The following is a 26,050-nucleotide window of genomic DNA, read 5'->3' on the forward strand; positions in this document are numbered from 1 at the left end:
TTACACAGTATTACATATGCCCAGGACAGGGCTCAGTTATGGGAAGGTGCTCATCCGTATGGAACATCCCCAGTATCACCAATACACAGTACAGGGCCACCTTTTCCTGTGGGATAAAGCATAATCTAATAAAGATTTGTCAAAACACACTTACACCATTAAAATCCGAGGTTTAAAAACAGAGACATCAAAAGGACAATACCCGATCAATCCCCCCGCCTAATCCTCATGAATTGACATGATATACTAAGGATTTATGAGCAATAATAACTCGGGCGTTATTATATATGCTCATTACAGGGCTATCATATCTAAGAAGCAAACTTCCGGGTATAACACATATGCCGCGGGATTGGTCCACATGGACCACGTGATACGGCGCATGACGCGGTGCGCAGATCACGTGATCAACGTGATGACGTCACCGACGGGGACGCCGCAGTAAGGGCGGAATTCACTAATGATAGCAGCCGTTCTAACGATCAACCATTGGTTCTTAGGGAACCATGTGACTTATGCCAATAATGATTGGTGGGCTACCTAAATAAATAAAGCCACTGTGAGACAGTCTAGTGGTTGGCTTGAAGAAGCTGTTTATGCGAAACACGTGTCCCAATGTCTGTAGTGTTAGACAGAGGGCTGTGAATATATGCTGATTAATGTATTTATAATGTGAATGTACTAGACTTGTGCCTATACCCGCACTTATTAGATAGATACTATATCTGCTGTATCAGTGGTCTATACATAATCCAGACTATCTGACTTATATCACTCCTCTTACCTCACCACCAGGGGTCAGTATTATAATTATACAACTCCAATAAGCACAGCCACTTCTGCATTGTCTGTGTCAAAAATCGTCTGGAGTCTGTGTCTAAGCTATGTGTCAAATACACAGCAATAATACATATACAAACTGATACCCTAACGACATACTTAGCTTGAGATCAATTGTGGTATACACAAAATATACCCAGATTATTTAAAATTGTGTAACAGGTACATGCCCATCTATATGATAAAAGGGCTTTAACATCATATGAGCGGCCCCTTGCCCAAACTGTACCAGCCACACCTACGAATCAAAGTGATAAAACAGCAGAGTATCATCTAGTGCTTACACGGGTCGGCAAGGATAACACAGTCTACCTGCCAGATATTCAGTCAAGCAATTTAGCTAACGACACAGAGATATCCAAGATAGACTATTATTCTCTGTGAAAAAATCATTTTCTGTGTAATATATCCTGGTGAATTATACCCCAAGTCGAGAATCAGCATTACTATTTCTCAGCCCCATCTACCTACATTTTAAATCTATTTAGCACATATTTTCCAAAGAATCTTTTTCACCTATGTCATGTATTTGTATGTTACATGTTCGTCATTTTAACCTCTTCTTGATTTCGCATTTATAGTGGGTAATCCCGAATCCATTTACTATTAAAGATTAATAGGATTCCCCACTTTTGAATAAAATCGGAATATTCCATTAAAACTGATATAAAAATATATCTCTTTCCTGGTGTGCATCCGCTGCAACTACTCTTTCTCTCTTCTTTCAACTATTCATGTGATATGCCTGGATATTGCAGTCCTGTGAAAGGTTATGATAAAGGAGGCATCGGTGTGGCTCTATGTAGTGTCAAGTAGGTTTAAAAAATCAAAGATTTATTGTACAATTAAGGAAGTTAAATGTATTAATTACCCCGGTGTAAACTACATTGAAAATAGTTATCATACAGAATCTAAGTTTCTAAGGAGGAATGAAAATGATCAGTTCCTGTGCAATGTGAGTTGTAATTACAATTTGGGATAGTTGTTCTTAAGGTGCGTACACACGGGGGAGATATATTGCTCAGTCTCTTCTTTTCATCACAACCAGAGATGGTCGCTGATGAAAAGGAAGAGGTTCCTTTTCATCAGCGACCATCTCTGGGGGTAGCCGCAGAGGGAATCAGCTTGTCGCAGGTGCGACCAGCGATTATAATGGGGCTGAAAACGGGAGCGCGAACCCGGCGATTTATCGACAGGGCACACTCACATCACTGGCAATATGGTGTACACGGCTTTAGTGGTATCCAAGACAAAAGTGTGGGAGGATTTTACCATGCTGTATTGAGTATTCCGATCAGCTGTGGATCCAGAGGTCGGGCTGCAGAACAATTCAAAATTCAAATAGGGGAATCACTCACTGCAAGTGAGTCAGTTTGGATTGGCAGTTGGTGTGCCTCCCCTATTTCAATTTTGAACTGTGCTGTAACCCCTCCACAACAGCCTCCACTGCTTCTGATTATAAAAAGAAGACATGTGAGATTGGTGGTGATGAACTTAAACGAGAATACATCTAACATTTGTATGCTGTAACTGGAGCCTTAAAAATAGGACTCTTGCCTTCAAGATGACAAGTGCCTCAATATCCTGAGATCAAAAGTTTTGCACCTGTTCCGGTATTTGACCAGCGTCTCCAAGCTCCGCCCACTGCCAGCTACCATACACAACCTAGACCATGGTAGGACCTGATTGTGGCAGCAAAATAACCACCTACTGGCGTTTGAGGGAATTCTCTGTACTTGTTTCCTAGCACGGCCACACCGATTTCCATTGGGGTGGTCGTGTCGGAAAAATTGCGTCGGTCGCATCGCATGTGACCAAATCGCATGCGATGCGACCAAGGCGATTTTTTAATTGAATGAAATGTGAATAGGGTTCCTGGGACCCGATTTTACATTACATTCAATGTAAAATATTCCCTACACCCCCAATTTTACACCCTCAACGCCACCCCACGATTGACGTGAACCCGAAGCGTGGCGAGCCCGCGAGGGGCGGCAGTGCGCGTCCTCCGACCTTTTCATTCCCCTACTATCCACGTCAGAGTGGATTTGAGAATATAAAGTGTCCCGTGAGGGGACGCGTATTACGTCACAGGTATACGCGTCCCCTCGCCACGTTTCGGGCTCGGTGGCTAGCTGCGCTCGCCACACTTTATATTCTCAACTCCACGCCGCCGTGGATTGTAGGGGAATGAAAAGGTCGGAGGACGCGCACCGCTGTGCTCGCCACGCTTCGGGTTTGCGTCAATCGTGGGGTGACGACGGGGCCATATACAATGTGAAATGGGTCATTTTGGCCCATTTCACATTGTTTCCTATGTGAGATGGACTTAATCAAGTCCATCTCATCTTGTGCCATTATAATGGCACAAGACCGACGCGATGCTCCCGATTTCAATGTTAAAAATTATTTTAACATTGAAGTATATGGGGAAATCGCGGGCATCGCGTCTGGGGCCATGTTAATGGCCGCGACCGACGCGATGCCCGCGATTTAGGCTTTGACGGCTAAATGGACCTGATTTCAAAGGAAATCTGGTCCATCGCGGGCATCGTGTACCTTAACTTTAAGGTACACGATGCCCGCGATTGTGGCCGTGCTAGGAAACAAGTACCGAATTCTCTATCCCAGGTCCCATGGTACCCAAATCAAATCTAAGATTGCTTGGCGCAGGCAGCAAGGCTCATTCAGTCACAATAATATCTATACAAGCAGAAATAAAGAGACATTCCCAGGAGCAAATAAAAATTCTCATAAAATTATATTATTTCATATAGTATACACATAAAACACTTTGCACAATAAAACATTTTGAAGTAAATGGAAAGGGAGAGAGGAATAAAGCAGTTTGCCCTGAAGAAGAAAAAGTGTAACATAATACAAACATAAAAAAAAAATCTGCATTAATCCTGCTAACAGCACCAGATTAACAAAGGTCAAATTTCATAGGATATTAAAGCAAGTCATTTACACTGGTCAAGGCTAAGGGGGTATTCAATCCTGGGCACCATTTCCAACAGGGTAAATAGAACCCACCCCTATTCAATGCAGCCATTTGGCAGCATTGAAGGCAGAATTCAACAAAACAGATCAGACTATTAAACCAGCCGAAACGGCCATGTATTATCGAATCAATGGCCGTCTTTCAACAAGCCACGGCTTTATTTGCAGACAACAACCCCCCCCCCCCCCCCCCACCTTGACAGCCAGAACATTGAATCCCACCTGCCAAATACCTGTTGAGCTGGGAGAAAACAGCCCACGATTCAGACTACCAGGATGTTCCGGCAGTCGGAATCCAGTATTGAATACCGCCCTAAATGTCTGTTTATCTGATCGGTGTACAGGCGGACACAGCCACAGACCTGTGATCAAAGCACAACACAAGTGTTCTGCAGCTTTAAAACTACACTTTTACAATCCATCTACGTTTTTCCAATTCCTCCAATATCAAACAGCATTTTATCACGGATTAAGCAAACACTGCTTGCAGCACGATAACTAAATCATAACCAAGTTATATCCATTGAATAAAACTTAACGGTCTGGGATGAATCATGAGGTCATCATTCTTATGAAGTGCTTAAAAAGAGGCCATGTTCAGATCTTTATGCCCATAAAGGAAGGGAACATTGGCGCTCCAGCTGTTTAGCTACACATCCCAACATGCCCTGCAATAGTTTTAGTCAAATAGCAAAGGTAGTAGGACATGCTGGGATGTGTAGTTTAACAGCTGGAGGGCCAAAGGTTCCCCATTCCTGCTCTAAAGGTACAAACTAGAAAACTCGTACACTGACAAGTTTAGCAGGCCCCCCTTATATCTGTATTAATATAGTCTGTAGTGATCATTCTAGCTTTCCTGCCTCTTTCAAAACCTGTGCAGCTTGCTGGCTGGCCTACATCAGTGCTGAAATACAGACAAAACTGTGCTAGATGCACCACCGATAAGAGCCATGCTATATTTTTGAAACAGAAGAAAGAGACTTATGTGGGGAGCGCACTGAAAAGAAAGGATTCTTAAAATATAACCTTTATTACTTTATCATTAATATTCCCAAATTGACTATTTACTTGTGGTTTGCAGCTTGTGAATTCTTTTTTAAATGTTTTGTTAGCCTAATTGTATTGAAAATGATGTGATATTAGTGTAACAGTGCGCCAGTAAGACCTCCCAGGTGTTAGAAATAATACAACACCTAGGGTGAAATAGGTAGTGATCTCCTACTAGGTGTAAATCAATTAGAAGTAAAAATGTCTGAGGGCAGTACAAGAGTAATTTAACTCTGCCACAGATTACACAGGATAAATCTACCTGAGCGCACCAGTACATCTGAGCAACATATCTGCTTGAATGTACAAATATACCAAGAGATACTCTTTAATCCATGTGTTAATGTTTGTTTTTTGCTTCAAGAGAATTACCTTCTTTTCTGACAAATAAGTTGACTGTTAAAACAAGTCCTTTTTGATTAAATACACTAAAAATCAGTGCAACACTATCAACCACCAGTAGGTGGCACCAATAGATCAATTATAATCAAATGGTGTAAAAATAAAGATACTTCCAATAGAAGAAGTCCTATCTGATTAAATTAGTGTAAACCTGATTAACCACCAGTAGGTGGCACCCAAAGATTTATCATAAATTAATGATGGAGGATTAAATGTACCCTAACAGGACATCAGGCATCATATAAATCTTTATAAATATCTGAGTTTAGCAAAAACCCTACCACACAGTTATAAACGTGTACCAACGAAGAGAACAATTAAATGTTACACAATATCATTGGCAGATATTAAACAAACATTTTTCAAATTGGATCCGAGTGATTTTAAAACACCTTATTTCCTTCTTTTGAGCACATTGTGTGTATATATGTCTGTATGTAAAAGTCTTTTTAACCTCTATTTTTCGCTGCAAACCACAATTTCCACATAGTAAATTTGGGAATATTAATGATAAAGTAATAAAGGTTATATTTTAAGAATCCTTTCTTTTCAGTGCGCTCCCCACATAAGTCTCTTTTTTCTTCTGTTTCAAAAATATTGTACTCAACTGTTGGGAACAGCACCCCCTCCTTTGATTAAATGATTTGGGGCTCCTCCTGAAATACTACAAGTATTTGGTGTGCAGATGTGCAAAAAAAGCTCCCTAGTGGAGCTAGTACTACTAAAGAGCCATGCTATACAAGGAAGATGAACTGCACAGGTTTCGAAATAGGCAGGCTGCTAGAATGACCACTAAAGGCCCCATACACTTGTCTGACCAATTTTGGCTGAGCTCCCCCGGCAGCTCACATACGATCTGGCACATGTCATGCCTATTTTACATGCAATACTCACAGGGAGCTGAAGGCAGGAGAAATCAAATCTATATAAAAAATGAAATGCATTCAAAAGAATGGACGGCTACTGATTGGCTTAGTGCACCCAGCCAATCTGTGGTTGCCCATTATTTTTAATGTGTTTTTTTTATTCTACTGCCGCCCGCCACAGAGCGCCTCTTATGCACATTGCTTCCCCACTCGGGGATTGGATGAGCTACATCGCAGGTTCTGAAAAGCACAGACTGCCGCGGATGCACATACGATTCATTTTATGTGCAGCTAGTCCGACCTTTGACACGCACGGGATTGTGCATCGGATGTCAGACACATCCGATTGGAAGTCAGACAACTGTATGGGCACCTTAACCTTTTGCAGTCCAATTTTTTTTTACAATTGTCTGGTTTAAATTATAATTTTTTTTTTTTTATTAAAAAATTGTCTACATTGAATGTTGAACAATGTTAATGTTCTTATTTTAAAGTGGCTCTCCGAAATCAGCTTTATTAGCCAGGTATACTTGTGTATACTAGGAATTAGATTTGGATTGCTGTGCAACAGCCAAGTGGCTCTCCATTAGATCTGCTACTAGCGCTAGGGCTGTTGAGCTGGACTTAAAAGGGATAAGCCTGTATGTCTTCATGTAAGATTTATTGATGACTATCTTTGCCTATATTCCTTACATATCTGAGAAATTATGATGATTGTCAAGAAATCTTTGATACAAATATTCTCTTCGCTAGCTGAATTAGATAAAAAAAAAAAAATTCACTTTAAGGCAAAGCATTAACTTAATAACGTAATAAGCATAATATGATGGGCACTTTATAAGTGTCCTGCCTGTGTATAGTAATAACCCAAGCATGATTAGATAGTCTGCACCTCTTGGCGGTACGCATATTGCCAAGTGAATAGAACGCAAACGTGTTCTGTCGTAGAGACAATTTCCTGCCCTGACATTACAAAAAAGGCACCAACTAGATTTGTGATTATCCTACGCACAAGTTATCCCTGATAGAGCCTAAAATTATAACTTTTAGGGTCATTTCATAGTAAATATATTTAAAGAAAAAAAGTGAAATTTTTTGGGGGTGACTTCATAATTCACATGTGCTTGTCTTCAGACCTCAGGGAGTCGTATCTCTAGAAAATAAGAAAATCGGTGGCACAGTGTGGGGTTTAAAGCTGGTGAGGTGCGGAGAGCTGGGCCGCCCATCTCTCTTGGTTCTCGAAGAAGGCAGTTCTGTGGTGTCCCTGTAAGGATTCCTCCCGTTGTCGGACGTCAATGCCCTTCGCATTGCTTCCACCGCCCCTGGCACAAGTGCTACAGTACATCTCATATCCTCAGGGTAAGAGCGAGTGAGGAGGGAGCCGGACTATGCGCATGTGTAGGCTTCAGATTTCCTTCCTGCGTGCCAGGTTTGTTATTCGACAAAAGACTGGAACATACTGAGCTCGGAAAACTCTTCATTGTTGTAACTCGAGGTCTGATCTCCCAGCATGGAGAGCATGTCCTAAATGGAGGAAACATTTATGAATGCAAAGAAGGCGGTAGAATAACTGCCTGCAATGACAATGACCGTGTTCTGCAGACATTTCACAACTGTGCAGTACATGTCAGGAGGAGGAAAACACATGGCAGGTTTAACCCCTTCGCTGCTGAGGGTTCGCACGCCTGCCAATAATGTCAGTGTCGACATAACATAGAAGAGCACTGACCCAGTACATGAAAATGTGGAACTTTCTTCGACTGCTATCAGTTCAGAAGATTCTGTAATCCAGAATCTCTCTACATTTTACAGTGCTCTTGGAAAATACTACAGAAGAACAAATATCCCAAATTCAGTTACATTGAGTACCATCTTTCTGCAATGCATCACTTGTATGAGAGGACGGAACCATAGCCATTAGGTATTAAGCAGTTACCAGACTTACTGGGAAGACCTCTGATTGGTTGGCTTGTGCCTGGACGTGTGTGTCTGCAGTGCTCTGGCTGTGATGCTGATTCTGCCACTGAGGCCACACTGCCTCCGCTGGTCGTGTCTGGAAGGGTACCCGCGGCTGTCCTACATCAGCGGCTGCAGAGACATGACCTGGAATATTACTACAGGACAAGGGGCTGCTTGTGTGCTACCTGCTTTATGTCTGTCTGGCATACGACAGGAGGGTCTAGCAGGATACACATACACTCTCCCAACTCACGCCGATGCAATGCAGTCAAAGCAGTCGAGGATGTCCGCACTAGTCATCTGTCCACTCATTCTTGGGAACAAAGATTTCTAATCTCCGGAATCACTAACTACATTTATATGGCAAACAGTCACAATGTAATAAAGAAAGACTGCCATTGCTATGAGACTTCCATCACACTCTTCTGCACACAGGAACAGGGAACCAGGGAGCCCTTTATTACCGAAGCTGTTGGTCCGGCTGGCCAGGTTGGGGTAAGCGGCCCCAGCTGGAGAAGACGTTGAACTCTGGGAAGACAGTGGGCTGAAGTTGGCCGATGCTGTCTGGAAGTTGCCCATTCCAAATGGAGGGGACTGTGTCTTTGCTGCCTACAAAAAAACAGATTAGTACATGAGACCACCAGCGGTGAAACATGGCAACTGCACTCATAATATAAATAAATATATATATATATATATATATATATATATATATATATATATATATATATATATATATATATATATATATATATATATATATAATAATTAATATGCATTTTTAAGTCTAAATAGAAAAACTGCTGTTAAAACCAAGCTGTACATACCTGTGCTGTGAAGGACGGCCGAGTACCAGAGCTCCAGTTGGTGCCGGTAACTTGCGTGGGGCTGGTGTGCCGAGAAATCTGGGCCAGGGTCTGCCCTGCAGACACCGGCTGCTGTATAATGTTGGCTGGAGACCCCATCCCACCACTCCTGGAATAGCAACAAGACAAGCTGTACTGTCACACTGCCCCCTGGTGCTCATACACTAGTTCTACATCACAAAACCAAGCCAAAACTAAAAACAGCTGCACACAAAATGTTTGCTTCCATGCTGTTAGTCACAGATAATGTGGTAGTCACATGACTTCTATTTTTAGCATCCCACGTCTAGAAGCATGCCCCCAAAAAGGTATGACCAGGAGACTGAGGTCATTACTTACCTGAAACCGTCCACCGGACGAGGGGCAGGTGTAAAAGTGCTGGCTTGCTGGAAGAGTTGCTGGTTGACAGGGACTCCGCTAGGATTAAGTGCTTTGTTTGGGTCTGATGAGAAGAACAAACATCTAAGCTTCTACTTCATCACAGATCCGATATACATCCCTTAAATATCTAATACTGCATTTGAATGCCCGCTGATGAGGCTGCTCTCCGCTCACTTTTGGACCTTCTCGTAGCTGTTGCGGGCATTCCAGGTGCCACGATGGCAAGAAGGATGCTCTGCGTTACATCTTTTGTGCAAAATAGTCCTTACAGTTTATGCTCAGAACCCGTACATCAGTAAGCAACTCACATCAAGGTGGGAAGAAGTTTTGAAAAGTGGAACAAAGGGGGAATGTTTGTCTACACTTTCTAAACTACTCTGCAACAAATACTGCATCTGTCAGCTTGCTACCGATCACAGCACCTTTTACATATGCACCAATTTATATAAAATGCGGAACTTCCAGGTCAGATAATAGAACTCGCTCTCAAAGTCACGGTACAGTGTTCATTATAGGTCTATTACTGAGAGGATGCATCCTGTAGTTATACCCCTCCATAACAATAGGGGATTATTGCATAATAGGAAAATCTAACTATTTAAATATATATTACAGGACGATGCTGTGTAACTGCAATTTGTCTTTTGACCCAAGACATTTAACTCTAGTGATGACCCACCTGAATTAATGCTGCTATAGATTTCAGCAAACCTGGGGTCTCGTTCCTGTCCGTAGAGGGTGTCTGTTTTCTCCCGGGATTTGCTGTGGTCAGGAACTGTGGCAGCCACCTGCTGTACTGGAACCTGCCAATGGCAAACCAATAATGATCATATTTGTGTGTGTGTGTTGGGGGGGGGGGGGGGGGGCTTTGGCGGGGGGGGGGGGGGGGTTGGAGGGAGACTCACCTGTGTATGATTGTATGTGCCAATATTGTCTCTGCTGGGTATAACATCTAGCTCTGTTCGTGGAGGGGGCTGCTGCCTGCAGGGAGGATAAATCATTAGTATACAGTAACTATATAACTATATGGAAGGTGGAAGGTTGAAGGTTGAATAATCTGGGTAACAAGCAGATTTCCAAGCAGTACCATAACAATGCAGAGCAGTAGCCAGCTCATCGCACTAGAAGCTAGGATGGGGGGGCCACGATGACAGGGAGGAATGAAACCTATAGCATAACCATCCTTGAGTGATGGTCATTTGTCGAACACAGTTGCACTTTAACACAAGGTGGCAGCAGAGAGCAACTTGTGACTTAGCATTAAGGCTATGCCACCTTCCCCAGTGTATTTTTTGCACATAATCAATATTTGTGATTCCCTTTTGCTTTATTAACAAAATAGATCAGTGGCTGTGTGTTCTTTACCCATTTAGGCATAAAAAGACTTATCAATATCTGCCCTTTAATAATGTAAAATATCTTATAAACCAATTGCAGAAGAACCCAGGTAACACTTGGATACAGCTGGAATGAGCCTAGAAACTACTTAGCCATCACCAATCCCCTGGTAATACAGCTTCTAGCAAAACACACCAAATGCCATCATCTTAATAGGAGCTACAATCTCACCTGGCAGTCAGCTGGCTGGGACCCATTTCCAGAGGGTGAGCAATACTCTGACAGAGCGGCGGCCTCTGCATAGCGTTGGCCAGAGCTGGCCGCGATTCCTGGTTTGAGTTCCTAGAGTAGAGAGAGAAGATATAAATTGCAGCAAACTGTCCTCAGGACCCCGAACAGCTTATGTCACTAAATGAGTGCGGAACAGGCAGCGCCGGCCACATACTTCACATTGGTGTTAGTGCAGATGATATACTCGATCTCATCAGAGTACGGGTTCTGGAAGGTGAAGGAGCTTGTTCTCATCAGCAGCCACTCACGGCTTTTGGATCGGAAGCGGAACATGACAGACAACACCTGGCCTTTTAATTTAACCACCTGCAGAAGAAAAACAAACTGTTCCTCTTCACTAGTATTATGGTGCAGTGCAAGTAGCCAATAAAAGCTCACTGAAGACCCCAAATTTATGTCCTATACTTCAATTCATCATATTGCACACAGCAATCCAGAGAACAGACACCACTGCATAGTCTTTCATCGGTCCGAATTGAAGGAATTCAGAGCACCTGGAGGAAACTCAGTCTGACACATGGAATACCAGCGCTACATAGACAGCGGTACTTGCAGAACTACAGACACCTCTATTAGAACCAGTAACAAGCCATTCACATAAGACAAATGTATGTACTTTAGGTCAGTGCTTGTCCAATATAAGTAACACTTAAATTGCTCCATTGGGCACCATCTAGTGGCCACTGCCAAGCACAATTGAATTCCTGCCATATAGATGAAGAGCTGCATTAGCCTTTTATTATATAGGCTAGCAGGAAGACCACAACAGTCCTGCACCAAGTATGAGCAGCTCCATTCCCCATCTCACAGTCTGTGGCATCCTTCTGCCTCTATTCCCCTCCTCACATCATGTCACATGCAGCCCTGTCCTCACCGATACACCCACTCATACACCACTCATCTCCTGATATACTCTGTGCTGCCGGGGACCCTGCCCATTTCACTATATAACCCTGAGGCTGTTGCTTTTAGAATTTTTGTTTGTTCAGGTTACCTGCTGAAAACTGTCTCTTAGAAGCTGCTGGTCTTCTGGGTGGGCAAATTCCACAACGTCCTTTCCCAAGAGATCCTAAATAAGCAGAACAAATCAGCTGCAGCACAAACATACTACAGGGACCACATCACTCATGGACAGTCGCATCAGAGCGGTCACACCTGACTCACCTGCGGCTGGTAACCAACTGTGGCTGCGCATCGGTGGTCCACAAAAGTGTACATGCCATTCACATTGTGCCTAGAGATGAATTCTATTGGCTGGCAGGCACTGTTCAGGTCGGTGCAGTTAGGGGAGCTGGTCACCTTGGAGAAGAGCAATATTGGTACTTATGTAGTATCTGGGCTGCCGATTTTTTGATTGTATGCCTTAAGTTAAGGCATACAATCAGATGCGATGCGATGCGATATCGCATCGCATCGCATCCGATATCGGATGCGATATCGGATGCGATGACCCGATTTTTCCATAGGAATCAATGTTAAAATGATTCCTATGGAAAAATGGGTCCTTTTCATACCCCTACTATCCAAGTGGGCATGGAGTTGGATATAAACCTGTGGCGAGCGTAGCGAGCCACCGAGCCCGAAGCGTGGCGAGCGAAGCGAGCCCCGCGAGGGGACGGTATTCGTCCCCTCGCGGGGCTCGCTTCGCTCGCCACGCTTCGGGCTCGGTGGCTCGCTACGCTCGCCACAGGTTTATATCCAACTCCATGCCCACTTGGATAGTAGGGGTATGAAAAGGACCCATTTTTCCCATTGAATTCCATGTTAAAATGGACTCAGTCCATTTTAACATTGATTCCTATGGAAAAATCGGGTCATCGCATCGCATCGAATCGCATGGTCGCATGCGATGCGATGCGATCTCCCGATCCGACCCGATTTAGAAATCGGCAGCCCAGTTACTACATAAGTACCGCAATATTATATGAGAATTCATATCTACTCCTAACACACATCACTGTAACAGACTATGCCAGAGGTTCCCAAACGTGGTCCTCCAGGCACCACAATAGGTTTTGTATTATATCCATGCCTGGCCACAGGTGGCTGAACCAGTAACAGTCAATTTGATTGAACTAGGTGTGCTGAGCCTTGGACAAAACCTATACTGTTGAGGACAGATTGAGAACCTATGGTGTATGCTATACCCTCCTCCCACCCTCATAATGCCTTGACAAACGGCTTTTAAAAGCACTGCAAAAACCGCAGCTTACCTGTAATCTACCAATGGCCACCAGGCAAAACTTGCCGCTTTGTCCTGTGTCCTGGTCATCTTCTGGTAAAGTGACACCTGAAAGAGGAGCACTTCCCATCACGCTACAGTATGACTGAGAACAACGACAATCAACTTAAACTCTTTAAGTCCAATGTTGCTGTGAGATGAAGCATATGGTGCAGCCTTAATGGCAACCCAAGCCAGCAACCTTTTACTTGGTACAAATTGTGGATGGTCCATTCTCGTATGCAACAAGAGGAAGACATTGTATTAATGTGCACCTATGCTTTAATAACGAAAAAACACAGAATGTGGGTTTGATGGTTCTGTAATACTTACCAGCAGGTGGCCATGCTTTGATATACCCTGTGCAGTGGACAACCACAAACTGCGGATCTCTGTCTTTGGGGTGACCAAGGCCATTCCTATGAGACGTTACAGAATGTTGTTAAGGCACAAAAAGCTTTAAATATCAACTGTTGTGCTGGGGGTCGGTTTAGCGCCCTACATAGAGGATGAACAGCAGAATAGCAACCGTCTTACCTGCATCTGTTCCTCATGTAGCTGAGTCTGTTCATTGAAGACGGATCTACTGCAGTGTTCCCACACCTGACAGAAGGAACCCCAATTACCTCATTTCCAATATAGACCAATCACAAAACCCTCACCATGAATAATCATGGGTATATTATATACCATGCGGCTTAGAATAAGAATTACAGGACGTTACCGCATTCTACAGATGAACGACCTCCGGGACCCCATACACATTCGCATGGACGACTGCTGACCCTCTTTCTTCACCGTGCCCGTTTTCAAATCTAGGATACGACCTGCAGGTCAGGAGGAGATGATCTTAAATAAGGCTCTAGGAAGCAGCCTATGGCAGATCAAACATCTACGAGATATGAATAACCCACCCGTCATGGCGTTCTCTGCTGTGGAAAGCTGCTCCCGTAGCTTGTCCACGTCGTCGGGGTGCACCTGGTCGTACAATGTGCTGCCAAACCATTCGGACTGTGGCTGGTTGAGGACAGGAGACACAGAGTCGGACACGTAGACAATCCTTCCCGTCTCGCAGGACACCACAAACAGGAAACCGTCGGCCGCCTCCAAGATCAGGTGTTTCAACTCCTGTACCAAACACAGATATCCAATAAGTGCGGACAAACCCCTCTAGAGCTATAAAGACACAGGGATGCAGGAGCACACTTTCTCCGCAGAACTGATCATTTCTGACTAAATCCCCGGGAGTGTCCCACCATGATACAGTCTTTATAAGTAAGCTTTCATAAATTATACAGCCATTCGCTTAGCCCGTATAGACTACACATAGGCTTACCATACCATCCCTTTAAACTGGGACAGCCATGAATTACACAGGTTCTGTGGTTGCCAGCTCACCTGGTTTTAACCAGCCAAAGAACCTGTGTGATCCATAAGTGTCCAGCTTTGAAGGGAAAGCCTGGTAAGCCTTTGTATATCCAATTAGTTACTAGTAGCATGACAATTACTGCTACAGCTGCAATCGGACAAAAATCCCTCATTTGCTATACCTCGTTATAAACGCCCAAGACAGTGTGGGGTAAATTTACTAAGATGGACTGTGCAGTTCTGCAAGCTTAGTCCTACAGTATGGTGGGAGATAACAAGTTATCACAGAGTGGGAAGCGCAGGGAATGAGCCGCTTTATCAAGAGCTGCTATGTACAAAAAATGGGTTGTCAGACCCACAAAGATAAACAGAAATGGATGGGAGGTGTACACTGCGCTACTAATTAAATATATATGGTATAGTTAAGTTAATATAATAAGTGGGTGCCAATGGTATTCAAATAATTACAATTTATTAATAGACAATAAACAAGATCGGATCTCACCCCTTTCTCCGTAAAATAAGGTACCGTATGGACTGACCCACTTATTTCTCCATTCCCTCCATGAAGCTTCCAATTTACCCATTGCCATTCATTGTGGTTATCTTTGCTTACCTAATTTTTATTGCTTTTTAAAAATCTTGTTTATTGTCTATTAATAAATTGTAATTATTTGAATACCATTGGCACCCACTTATTATATTAACTATACCATATATATTTAATTAGTAGCGCAGTGTACACCTCCCATCCATTTCTCTAGTCCTACAGTATGTATCCTATAATAAGTAGAATGTATTCTAAATGTTAATTTTGTCCTGTATTTCTTAATATAAAACCAGACATTAAAGTCTGTTACCTAACGAATAGGGGCTAAATCCAAGATGTAGGGAAACTTGACGGGGTATGCACATCTCGGACGAGCAGCTCTGTGTCTGCTATGACTACTGCGGTAAACCCTAACCTGCTGCATGATTAACCCACTGCAGCACATTAGGGGTGGAGACTGGCAGCGTTAAACCTGTGGTGTGCCGACCTTGTTTTCTGGACGCGCCAAAGCCAGTGGCACAGGATAGGAGAATTACCCAGAAATCCTAAGTAACCGGAGGCTACTCTAATACCAATAGCCACACAGCGGCAGCCATGCATAAACTTCCCGATGTTTAGGTTTAAATAAAAAGGCCTGTAACTCTTATACGTACCTGGTCGGTCAAGAATGACGGCTTGTAGGTGCCATCTGTGGGTGTGTTCCCCGTCCCCCGCAAGGACTTCATATGAGACACTGCCATGCGCAGAATGGTGAGCTTGTCCGGCTTGCGGGCCAGGGCACTGCAGGTGGGCACCATATCGGACAGCTCTGTGATGTAAGCGGTCATTTTATTCCTCCTCCTTCGCTCAATCTCACTGTGATTCTCCCTGTGGCAGGAGGCAATAAAAAAAAAAAAAGTGTAAAATGCCCTGGTGAACACAGGAAACCCCCAAAAGTCTGTAAAACATAACTGGTTTTGTGAATACGTTGAGCTAACATGCCAGCCATGCACTACTACTGTGAGGTGGAGAAAAGAAAGGATCATCTGCCACATAACGCTATTAGAGAGACACAGCTGGGCAAGCACTTTCCAAAATGACACTTCTTGCACATTCATTGGGCCCATACCTATAAATCTGCAATGTACACAAACATACAGGGGCACAGGATCAAATGATAATCTGGCCTCACAGGCGGGTCACAAGGAGCCTCGGAAGATGGGGGTACATAGCCTGTTACAGACACAGAACTCGTTGGGCAGAACATATGGCTGCACCCCTTTTGAGAACATCGGAGTGGGAAGTCTTGGTGATCCGCAGTGCAACAGTCTGCCACCAAGTACTGCCTCTTTTATAAACAGAGCCCTTCTCCAGAGCGAGCTACAGCACTTTATATACAGGAGGGAAAAGAAAATATACCCTGTGATAAAAGAATTATAATTAAACACTCATTACACTAGTTCAGCCTTTTAAAGTTACAGAACAGTTATCAGCGCCAGCGGCTGGGCGTGCTCTAATGACACTTCAATTGCTCTGACAAGGGCTGCTGCCAAACACAACACCCAAATATCCCCAACAGAGGTGAGGAGCAGCATTAGACCTATACATGAATATATAAAAATACCCTAGATTTAGGGTTTTAAACAATTCGGGTATCGAGAGGTGGGGTGGTGTCCATTAAAAAGGGGACATCATATTTGATATTGCATCATACTTACATTCCGAAGCCATCATGACGGGATGTTTGTCGCTAACTGAAGGGGTTCAATGTTATTACAGGCTTACGGCCACAAAATGAATTGACCCGTCTTTTCGGCTCCTTATAAAATGAATGATGCATAGCTAAGGGAAACAGGTGTCGCTAATTTCTCCTTGTAAACCTTACACTCATTAGCTGTGTAACAGGATTTGGGTTATACTACAGCAAGGTAGCACCGTAGGATTAAGTATAAATGCATCTCTTCTCTTGATAAGACATTACAGCATGCAACCAGTATTTGCAAACCTGTGCTATATATAGGATGCACGTATTGCGCTGACAAACCCCCCCCCCCCCAACATCCCAACTGCCCCTCACCCAGTCATGCTCCCAACACCAATCCTGCCCCCAGACTACTAGACAAAACAAGGACAGCCAATGGCTTTTTGTCTGCAAGTTTCTGGTGGATGGGACTTACTAACATTACTACATTAAGGTTATTTGCATTTTAGACCAGAACAGAGTACAAACTACTAAGAGCCAAGCCAACCAGCAGGGGGGGGGGGGGGGGGTGGGGGGGTTAAGGGGGAGTTACAATATAAAGACTATAGACAACAGGAATTCACCGGGAAAAAATAAAGTCATGGTGGCAAAAAGTCTCCATCTTCCTCTCTGCTCCGGAAGCAGGATTTTATAAGAGGTTGGACTCTAACTGGCAGTTTCCAGTGAGGCTGTATTGGGCACATGGCAAGGGAAGGCATGATTGGTGTACAATCCTATGGGGCCGGATTATATTGCGCGGTTATGTGGCTGCTGATGACCAGTTTAAGTATCAGGGATTAATACATCATAGGCTGGTGAGCGCAAGTTAACACACTGAGGAGCCAGCTTCTCACGGTCAGATGTCTTGTGATGCAGTGGAGTCACTTTAAAAAAAAAAAAAAAAAAAAAGTCATCTGCGGCAATTACTAGGTTACTCCTAAGAGCCACTGATCATCTCGTTCTGATATTCAAGAAAACAGGGGGAAATCACGTGCCACCTGACGGGCACACAATCACCCAATAAATGCCAAATAAAAACCCAGAGCGTTTATCCCCAAGCAACCATACATAAATATACTGGGGATTTCTGCCAGATGGTTTCAGCATCTGATTATTTGTTTTGTTGCCGTGGGATGCAACGCAAACAATCTCAGGATTTATCCAACATCCAGACGCCATTCGATTTGGCTGACTGATTACCAATCAGCTTGTTAATGGGATAAGGATGGCTGCATCGGACGAAGCACGTCATCATACAAACCAGCCACCATTACCAAGACTTACAATGAAACTAAGTGGTAATAAAATGACCTCACTGCTGCATGCAATGCTTTAATGATGTCATCTAGCAGGAATCAGACTGAAGCAATCCTCCCCCGATCTCTGCTGTGACTATGGCAATCTAGTGATACATACGGTATTGTTTGATGTTACTCATTTCAGCAATTCCAGTTCCAATAGAGGAGTGCTCGCACATTACCTTACACTGCTTAGAACCTGCTCTATCAGATCACAGAGAAGGTGTAGAGTCATTAAGGGGCAGATTTATTAAGCTTGGAGAAGAGATAAACTGGAGAAAAAGCGGAGAAAAGGTAAAAGGAGATAAAGCACCAGCCAATCAGCTGTGTTTGAAAATGACAGTTGGTAATTGATTGGCTGGTGCTTTATCACCTTTTACCTTTTCTCAGCTTTATCTCCAGTTTATCTCTTCTCCAAGCTTAATAAATCTGCCCCTGACTGTGCAGGACAGGAAGGAAGTTGGAAGCGGAGGTAACCAGGAAACATTAACCAGCAGTGCTTGCCATGCTTCTGCTCCTACCTTGCAAGTCTTTCCTTATCCGCTGAACTCTGCTCATCGCCTGACCTGCAAACAAATACCAGCCAACCGGCTCAGGTGAGAGGACATCTAGAACCTAGGGACCAGAAGCCCATTTACTAAAGTGGTGTTAAAGAATTTGTTCTCTTTAATGACACATACTTGATGCAAGTGCAGATGCTTAGGACAGCAGGTGGTGTGGTGACAGAGCTTGTTACACATAGTGAAGACTCTGCACTACACACAACACTACCAGCCTTCTCGCGGCTACTGCCAATTGCTGGGCAGAACAATGACAAATGTGACAGGTGATAGGAATTTGTTTTCTATCTTTCTAGTTGACTGCTGCATCCATTATTGAACCTCACAGGTCCATGGTCACATAGAAATGTTTGAGTGATTCACTATCCATAAGAAATAGAGGACCGTGCTCTATACTGCTCTGGTGGAGGGTGTGTGTGGCTAAAACGGAATTAGTTACAAATAAAATAAGCAAGCCTGGTTTAGCATTGAATTCTATTGGCGTTTTAAAAGCAAATGGTGAAAGTGGCGACAACTGTCAGCTTTGACAAACCGCCCCATCTCCAAATATGCCCTTTTGACTTATATGTGATGCCCATCAACTGTATACAACTAAAGGCAAGCTACTGCTCTTTGTTATCAGCTGTTATAATAGATGGCTGCGTGGTCTCTGTTGACCAACACTGTCAGTTCTGAAACTTAATTTGTATTACTATTAGGATCTGTTTTAACTATTTGCAATTCCGGTTTAGTGGTCACACTTTTTTTCAATTGTAAAGACCCGTGTGGCTTGATTTGTGCACCAGGTCCCGCCGTTACAAACATCCTCAGGGTGATGTTGCACAGACACTTTGAGCTCCTTTGAATAATAGCCTTGAAGATATCCAGGCATGCCTGCTTATGATATGTACACTGCCCATGCATAGTACAGTGACTCAAAGAGAACAATCAGTGGCATCTATGCTTAGAAATGGGTTAAGCTGATCAGGTCTCCAAACCAGCAGAGGAAAGAGGGGGTTCCGTTCTGAGCCTTTGCCAAGTCTTGCTGTACAAGAAGAATACACATGCCCTTTAACTCCATGCTAATCGAGCCACTGTACTAGGGACTGTAAACAGTCTTACAAAACAGTGCAGTGAGTAGCATTTGTGTGACCCCCTCACTCAGGAATCCAGATGTTACACAACAACATTATCACAGAACAGAAAGGAACACAGCTTGTAAGGGCTTACATATGCAATAGATTACCCACAGACTGGATAACTATATACCCAAGCCCTGACCGAAACACAACAGCCAAATCTCACCAGCCACAGCCAGGGAATGCCACAGGTACAAGGTGCAGGTATGGCACACACTTACACGGACCGTATCTGATGCGATACATCGCGGGTAGTAAAAAGCACCTGCAACGTGCCGCTGTATCTTATGTGCAGCCCGTCCATCCTCTGATCCAATGCGCACGGGATCACACATCGGATCGACTGTCATACACATGAGGTTTGCAACAGAGAAAATTAGATTTGGGTGGGGTGTGTTCAAACTGACATCGAAGTTGCAGGGTAAGAATAAAGCAGCTAGTATTAACTTCTAGTGTCTCTTGTGGCAAAAACCATTGCATACAACCAAGGCTGGAGAAACTCCTGGAAACAAGTGAGCCGGATATCCAGGATGCCTCCTAGCAAAACCTCACTGTTTGGTCACATACAATGCAAGGACACTGCGCAGCTTTGCTGAGTGCACAATGTCCATGGCATGTTCCCAAACATGTTCCAAAACTGCTCACTGCAAGGCCACACAAGTGCACATGGCAACTAGGACCAACAGATTATGGGAGGAAACCTACACACATAGGGAACAAAAAAATGTCACACAGATCATACTTTTGCATGTACTTTGCAACAATGGTTACTTGATAAATCCAGAACAGTCCACAAAAATAACCCTGAAATGAGTATATTGCTTCTGAGCACAGCGATGGCAGACAGGTAGACTCTTCACCTATAGCTTAGGGCAGGGGTGGCCAAACCGGTCCTCAAGATCTACCAACTGTCCACATTTTCAAGATCACCTAGCTGGTGCACAGGTGTAGTCATTACCAACTGTCAAATTCCCCAGATCACCTAGCTGGTGCACAGCTGTAGTCATTACTAACAGTCACATTCCCCAGATCACCTAGCTGGTGCACAGCTGTAGTCATTACTAACAGTCACATTCCCCAGATCACCTAGCTCTGGGGTAGCCAACCCTAGTCCTCGAGAGCTACCAACAGTACATGTTTTGCAGGTCTCCTCACAGAATCACAAGTGAGCTAATTAGCTGCATCTGTGTATCTTTTAAAATGTGTCAGTGATTAATGAGTGCAGCAGCTAGGTTGTCTGGAAAATGTGAACTGTTGGTAGCTCTCGAGGGCTAGGGATGGCTACCCCAGACCTAGCTGGTGCACAGCTGCAGTCATTACTAACTGTCACATGCAGGGCCAGCGCCACCACTAGGCAGCTCTAGGCATTTGCCTAGGGCGCCGGCACCTGGAGGGCGGCAGTTCACCCCTCACCCCCAGCGAACTGTGGAAAAAACTTGCGCCCCGGCGTCCCTGCAGTGCTGCTGGACCGGTCAGGGGTGTCCGTGCCGTAGGGGTACCTGCGGCGCCGTCATGTGTATAAAGCTGGCTGCAGCCGGCGGGGTCCCTGTAGTGAATAGCAAATAACTAGCGCTATGCGCGCGGCGGCGCGGGAAGCGCTAGTTATTTTCTATTCACTACAGGGACCCCGCCGGCCGCAGCCAGCTTTATACACATGGCGGCGCCGCAGGTACCCCTGCGGCATGGACACCCCTGACCGGTCCAGCAGCACTGCAGGGACGCAAGTTTTTTCAACAGGTACCACCCCCCCCCCCCCGGCACCCCCACCCCGACTCGCCTGGGGCGCTCCGGTGCCTTGCACCGGCCCTGGTCACATGACCCAGATCACCTAGCTGGTGCACAGCTGCAGTCATTACTGTCACATGACCCAGATCACCTAGCTGGTGCACAGCTGTAGTCATTACTGTCACATTCCCCAGATCACCTAGCTGGTGCACAGGTGTAGTCATTACGAGCTGTCACATTTTCAAACCTGCTGCATTCATTCCTACTATAGATCCACAGGTGGCCTGAAACACATGAACCGATGGTAGATCTTGAGGACAGGTTTGGCCACCCCTGGCTTAGAGGGTTATAGGGGCAGTTTTGTTACATGGATAAGAGTCAAACTGACTTCAATGTGACTTCATTTTTAGAACTAAGAAATCCAGTGCAAGCTTATTAGTGACATAAGTCCCAATTACTAAGTTCCAGGTCGTCATGACTAAAGGCAATAGTCCAGTGGTTCCCAAACTGTGTGCCTAGGCACGCTAGGGTGCCTCGGGATGTTTCCAAGGGTGCCTAGGCTTGGGGGGTCCACGACCAAAACAAATTTGTGATCAAAATAATAGGCAAAACCAGTGCTGGTGGCTGCCAATGATACCATGTATGGACAGTTAGAACCGCAGCTATGTTCCCCACCACATAACTGAACCTGAGGGTGACCATTCAGTACAATTTACTTACATTTTTTATTTATCCATAAGAAACTTTTTGACTAGGGGTGCCTTGTACAAATGCCGATATTCTAGGGTGCCCTGGTCAAGAAAGTTTAGGAACCACTGCATCTCAAGCATCTCTGTGGTAGGTCATGTTTCTAAAGGGATACGGTCTCTTGGTCAACAGTCATGTCAACACCTCTAGGTCGACATGGGACAAGGTCGAAAGTAAAAAAATAGACAGTGTTTTTCAATATTTTTTGAGCTGACAGGCGGTATTTCATGCCCTACCATCCACTAGGGCGAGGTGGGAGAATAGAATAGTGTGCCGAGTATGCCTGAAGCATGGTGAGCGCAGGGAGCTATGCGAGGGGACGCTGTGCTACATTTCAGTGTCCATGTCCCATGTCGGCTGTCAACATTCGGGTTAAAAACAGCGAAAAACCCCATGTGGACCTTTTGACTGTCAAGCCTTGGCCATGTCGACCTAATGACCTTGTCCAATGTCGACCTTTCAGTATGTCGATGTAGTGGTGTTCACTTAATGACTGTCGACCATATGATGCACACCCTTTCTAAATGTAAGGGTTAACACAAACGTATGAATGAAATTCACTGAACGTTCACATTAGACACCTTTACCACGGTAAATAGTATCTATTGGGGCACATAAATATGGCCGGTTACATCTTCATTAGATAGAGCCGCCTCAAACAAGAAATACCTAGAAAACAATGCCGGCATTCCAACTGCCATCACAAGACTCGCACCACAGCCACTGAAGGATCAAGATGCCGGAATACCGACAGTTGGCATCCTGATTGGTGAGTATTCGGGGAGCGGGTATTCGGGGAGCGGGAGGACAGGGACCGGGTGTTTAGGGACTACTTGGGGACTTAGGGTTAGGCTGGGAGGAGAGTTAGGTTGCGAGTCAGGAGGGTGATGTTTAAGCACCAAAAATAGGGTGTTGGGGTGCGGCTGCAGGACGGTTAGGATTAGGCGGTTGGGTTCAGGGGTTAGGTTTAGGCACTAGCGGAGAGGGTATACTTACCTTACCCCTGTCAGGATTACCTCATCCATATGTGTCCCCAAGAAAGCACTTAGGAGAACAGGCAGTTAGGATGCCAGTGTTCAACATACAGACGTTGGCAACCTATGCCTGTTTCTGTATGCATCGCCAAAAAAACACGATTCATCCATTATAGAAAGCATAGGGCTGCATAACATTACTTCACGCTCTGGTTCCTCTAATCCCACCATGCCCCTCCAGACTTTATGTAATTGCCGCTACAAACACCACCACCCATGTGGTCCAGTGAGCAAGGACTGAGACTGCCACTTTCAGCATCCATGCACATTGCCATATCATTGGAATGTCCTTAAAGGCCACCGTATTTGCCCTGGAAATTAATGCCACGTCCACCATCCACAATTACTTACAGACGGCTGCATTATTAGTCATTAGGGAAAATAGGTGTATTATAAACACTGAAGTTATGACATCGTAGCTCATATTTACAGTCTTTAAATATATTTGTGTCATTTGTGTATATACATACACACTTATTCTATAAAATCTCGCAGCCTATACAACCCTATCCAGTCGGACAAGCACCAGCAGACACGTGGTCTGACCTCGCTGGCTCAGTGGTTACAGGTGCAGAAAGCAGTAGAACATACCTGGCAAACCTCTCCTTGTCATTAGGCAGTTGGTCATCGTCACACCTGTCATTCACAAGGAAAAGAAACTAATCAGGAGATTAATCAGACACTGGCTAAGATATCCAGACCTACTGGTCCTGCTGTGTACAAACTGGTATCTGTCACTCAAACTGCCTCGCAGCAACAAGTGCTGAACTGCTACAGGCAGCTGCTCCCACAACAAACAGGTTTTTATAGGTTGCACTGGGGGGGGACCCGTTATCCATTGGCAGATACCAATGAGCGTTATTTGGATCTTTTTCTGACATAAGGAGCTCATCAAGCACTCCGTTACATCAGATCCACCCTCACTTGCCAAACTGCAGACATGTATTTGAATGGGTGAGTGGAAGAGAACATTCAAAAAAAAAAAAAAAAGTGAAAATCCCACCTGAGAAATTTATTGCCTGAGTCCTCATCATCATCATCAAAGTCCAACCTAAAAAACAAAAAACAAAGAGCACAGTCGATAAAGTAGAAAGCGTACAAGGATGTTATATAATGTAACCTATAACAAGTCACTGTCCTTTGATCAGGTGCAGATTTCCATCAATAATGATTAACATGTGCGAGTTACCCTCAGGGGCCAACAGCAGAACTACAAGCGTCTGGCCGCACTTAGCTCCTTGTATCACACTGAAGGGGCTGTGGCTATGCTATATTACCAGTGTGACTGCATGTCCATTCAAATTCAGTAGTTGTCAGGAAAATGTTGATCACTGCACATTACCATATATCTGTGGTAATCCTGGTCTCACATTAGGAGCAATGTAACAATATTACTGAGTGCGCAAAGTCTCCCACTTTGGAGGTTGCGGAACGTTTTTAATTCAGACTAAAATGCAAATTTGTAACTTTCATGTGTTGATATAAAGTTTCTGTAGATCAGCATAATGCTTGTGATTTTAATAACATCGTTCAACGATCACCAATCTACTCACTGCATCTACTGGAAATTATCTGTTAAGCATACGGATAGCACTTCAGTTCAATCCGCTTACCCTGCACGACGCTTATTCGCTCTTTGTACGACGGAACCTCCAGCCTGTGTGCTTGAACCCGGATTTCCTGAGGATACGCCGACTCCTAAGGTTGGGACGTCAGACGCCATCTCTGCAACAGAACGATGACAAAATTACAGAAGTTCCTTTTTTTCAACAGCACTGCAGCTCGTGCAAAGCCATCGTCCTGCACCAAATACATGTAACGTCATATCATTTGGCAGCAGTGTGGTTTAACAACTCACTGCCAGATGGATGCTATACCATGTAAGTATATTATTTCTTCCTTTTTCAAGCCCACCACCAGAAAACGTTTTAAAGTGACCATTCATTGGAGACCTCAATACAGCCGATTGGATAACCGCGCCAGAAAGGGTGAGGAAAATCTGAACAGAATAGGATCCAGGGAGAGATAGTGAATGGGAGGGTTCATGAATACATAGTACATATATGTGAATAGCTCATTAAAAAGAACAAGCATCAGACAAAAAGTTATACCCCAAAAAATTACAATTTAGGTACTTAGAATCCTAATGTGCAGGCCTGCGGTGTCTCTACAAGAGCCCTGCACATCAGAGAGTCTCTTCCAGCTGCATAACATGCGGCATTTACTGAAGTGTTCTGCTACAGTCTGAGCTAAGGGCAATGCTTTCAGATAACTGGGAATAAATACAATACGTATTTACACAATAAGCAACAGGGATTGGTTAAAAAAAAAAGCACAATCAAAAAAGAACCAATCAAAAGCTCTTCCCAACCGCACAATGTTGCACATCCCTGGATTTTTTAGACTGAGCTTTATTTATACCACTTTCTTATATAGCCCACACATATTCCGCAGCACTTCACAGGGAATAGTGGAACATTCACATCTGTCCCTGCCCCAGTGGAGCTTACAATCTATATTCCCTACCACATGTAGACACACATACATTCATTCTAGGGTTAATTGTGCAGGGAGCTAATTAACCTACCAGTATATTTTTGGGCTGTGGGAGGAAGCCGGAGTACCCGGAGGAAACCCACGCAAACACGGGGAGAATATACAAACTACGCACAGTTCGGACTACGGTGGGAATTGAACCTATGACCTCAGTGCTGTA

General features: G+C 44.3%; 1 protein-coding gene across 3 annotated transcripts in view; it reads right to left on the reverse strand.

Annotated features, from left to right (window-relative positions):
- Window positions 1-3,582: 3,582 nt before the first annotated feature.
- The window catches only part of ARNT (aryl hydrocarbon receptor nuclear translocator), a 33,112-nt gene continuing 10,644 nt past the window's right edge, over window positions 3,583-26,050 (reverse strand). For 2 of the 3 annotated variants that reach the window (XM_083167424.1, XM_083167425.1), the window contains exons 2-21: window positions 24,948-25,059; window positions 24,338-24,385; window positions 23,926-23,970; window positions 15,786-15,999; window positions 14,129-14,342; window positions 13,939-14,041; window positions 13,752-13,817; window positions 13,548-13,633; window positions 13,207-13,283; window positions 12,158-12,292; window positions 11,988-12,062; window positions 11,148-11,299; window positions 10,934-11,044; window positions 10,270-10,345; window positions 10,044-10,167; window positions 9,323-9,425; window positions 8,945-9,092; window positions 8,582-8,726; window positions 8,104-8,246; window positions 3,583-7,682 (exon numbers count right to left, since the gene is read on the reverse strand). In XM_083167424.1, coding sequence (XP_083023550.1) covers window positions 7,593-7,682; window positions 8,104-8,246; window positions 8,582-8,726; window positions 8,945-9,092; window positions 9,323-9,425; window positions 10,044-10,167; window positions 10,270-10,345; window positions 10,934-11,044; window positions 11,148-11,299; window positions 11,988-12,062; window positions 12,158-12,292; window positions 13,207-13,283; window positions 13,548-13,633; window positions 13,752-13,817; window positions 13,939-14,041; window positions 14,129-14,342; window positions 15,786-15,999; window positions 23,926-23,970; window positions 24,338-24,385; window positions 24,948-25,059 — 2,267 coding nt within the window. In that variant the 3' untranslated portion in view covers window positions 3,583-7,592. The remainder of the gene's footprint in view (window positions 7,683-8,103; window positions 8,247-8,581; window positions 8,727-8,944; window positions 9,093-9,322; window positions 9,426-10,043; window positions 10,168-10,269; window positions 10,346-10,933; window positions 11,045-11,147; window positions 11,300-11,987; window positions 12,063-12,157; window positions 12,293-13,206; window positions 13,284-13,547; window positions 13,634-13,751; window positions 13,818-13,938; window positions 14,042-14,128; window positions 14,343-15,785; window positions 16,000-23,925; window positions 23,971-24,337; window positions 24,386-24,947; window positions 25,060-26,050) is intronic. The other variant, XM_083167426.1, reaches the window with a different exon arrangement.

Source organism: Crinia signifera, chromosome 12 (genome assembly GCF_055691185.1).
Source record: "Crinia signifera chromosome 12, ASM5569118v1, whole genome shotgun sequence".
Classification (NCBI taxonomy): domain Eukaryota; kingdom Metazoa; phylum Chordata; class Amphibia; order Anura; family Myobatrachidae; genus Crinia; species Crinia signifera.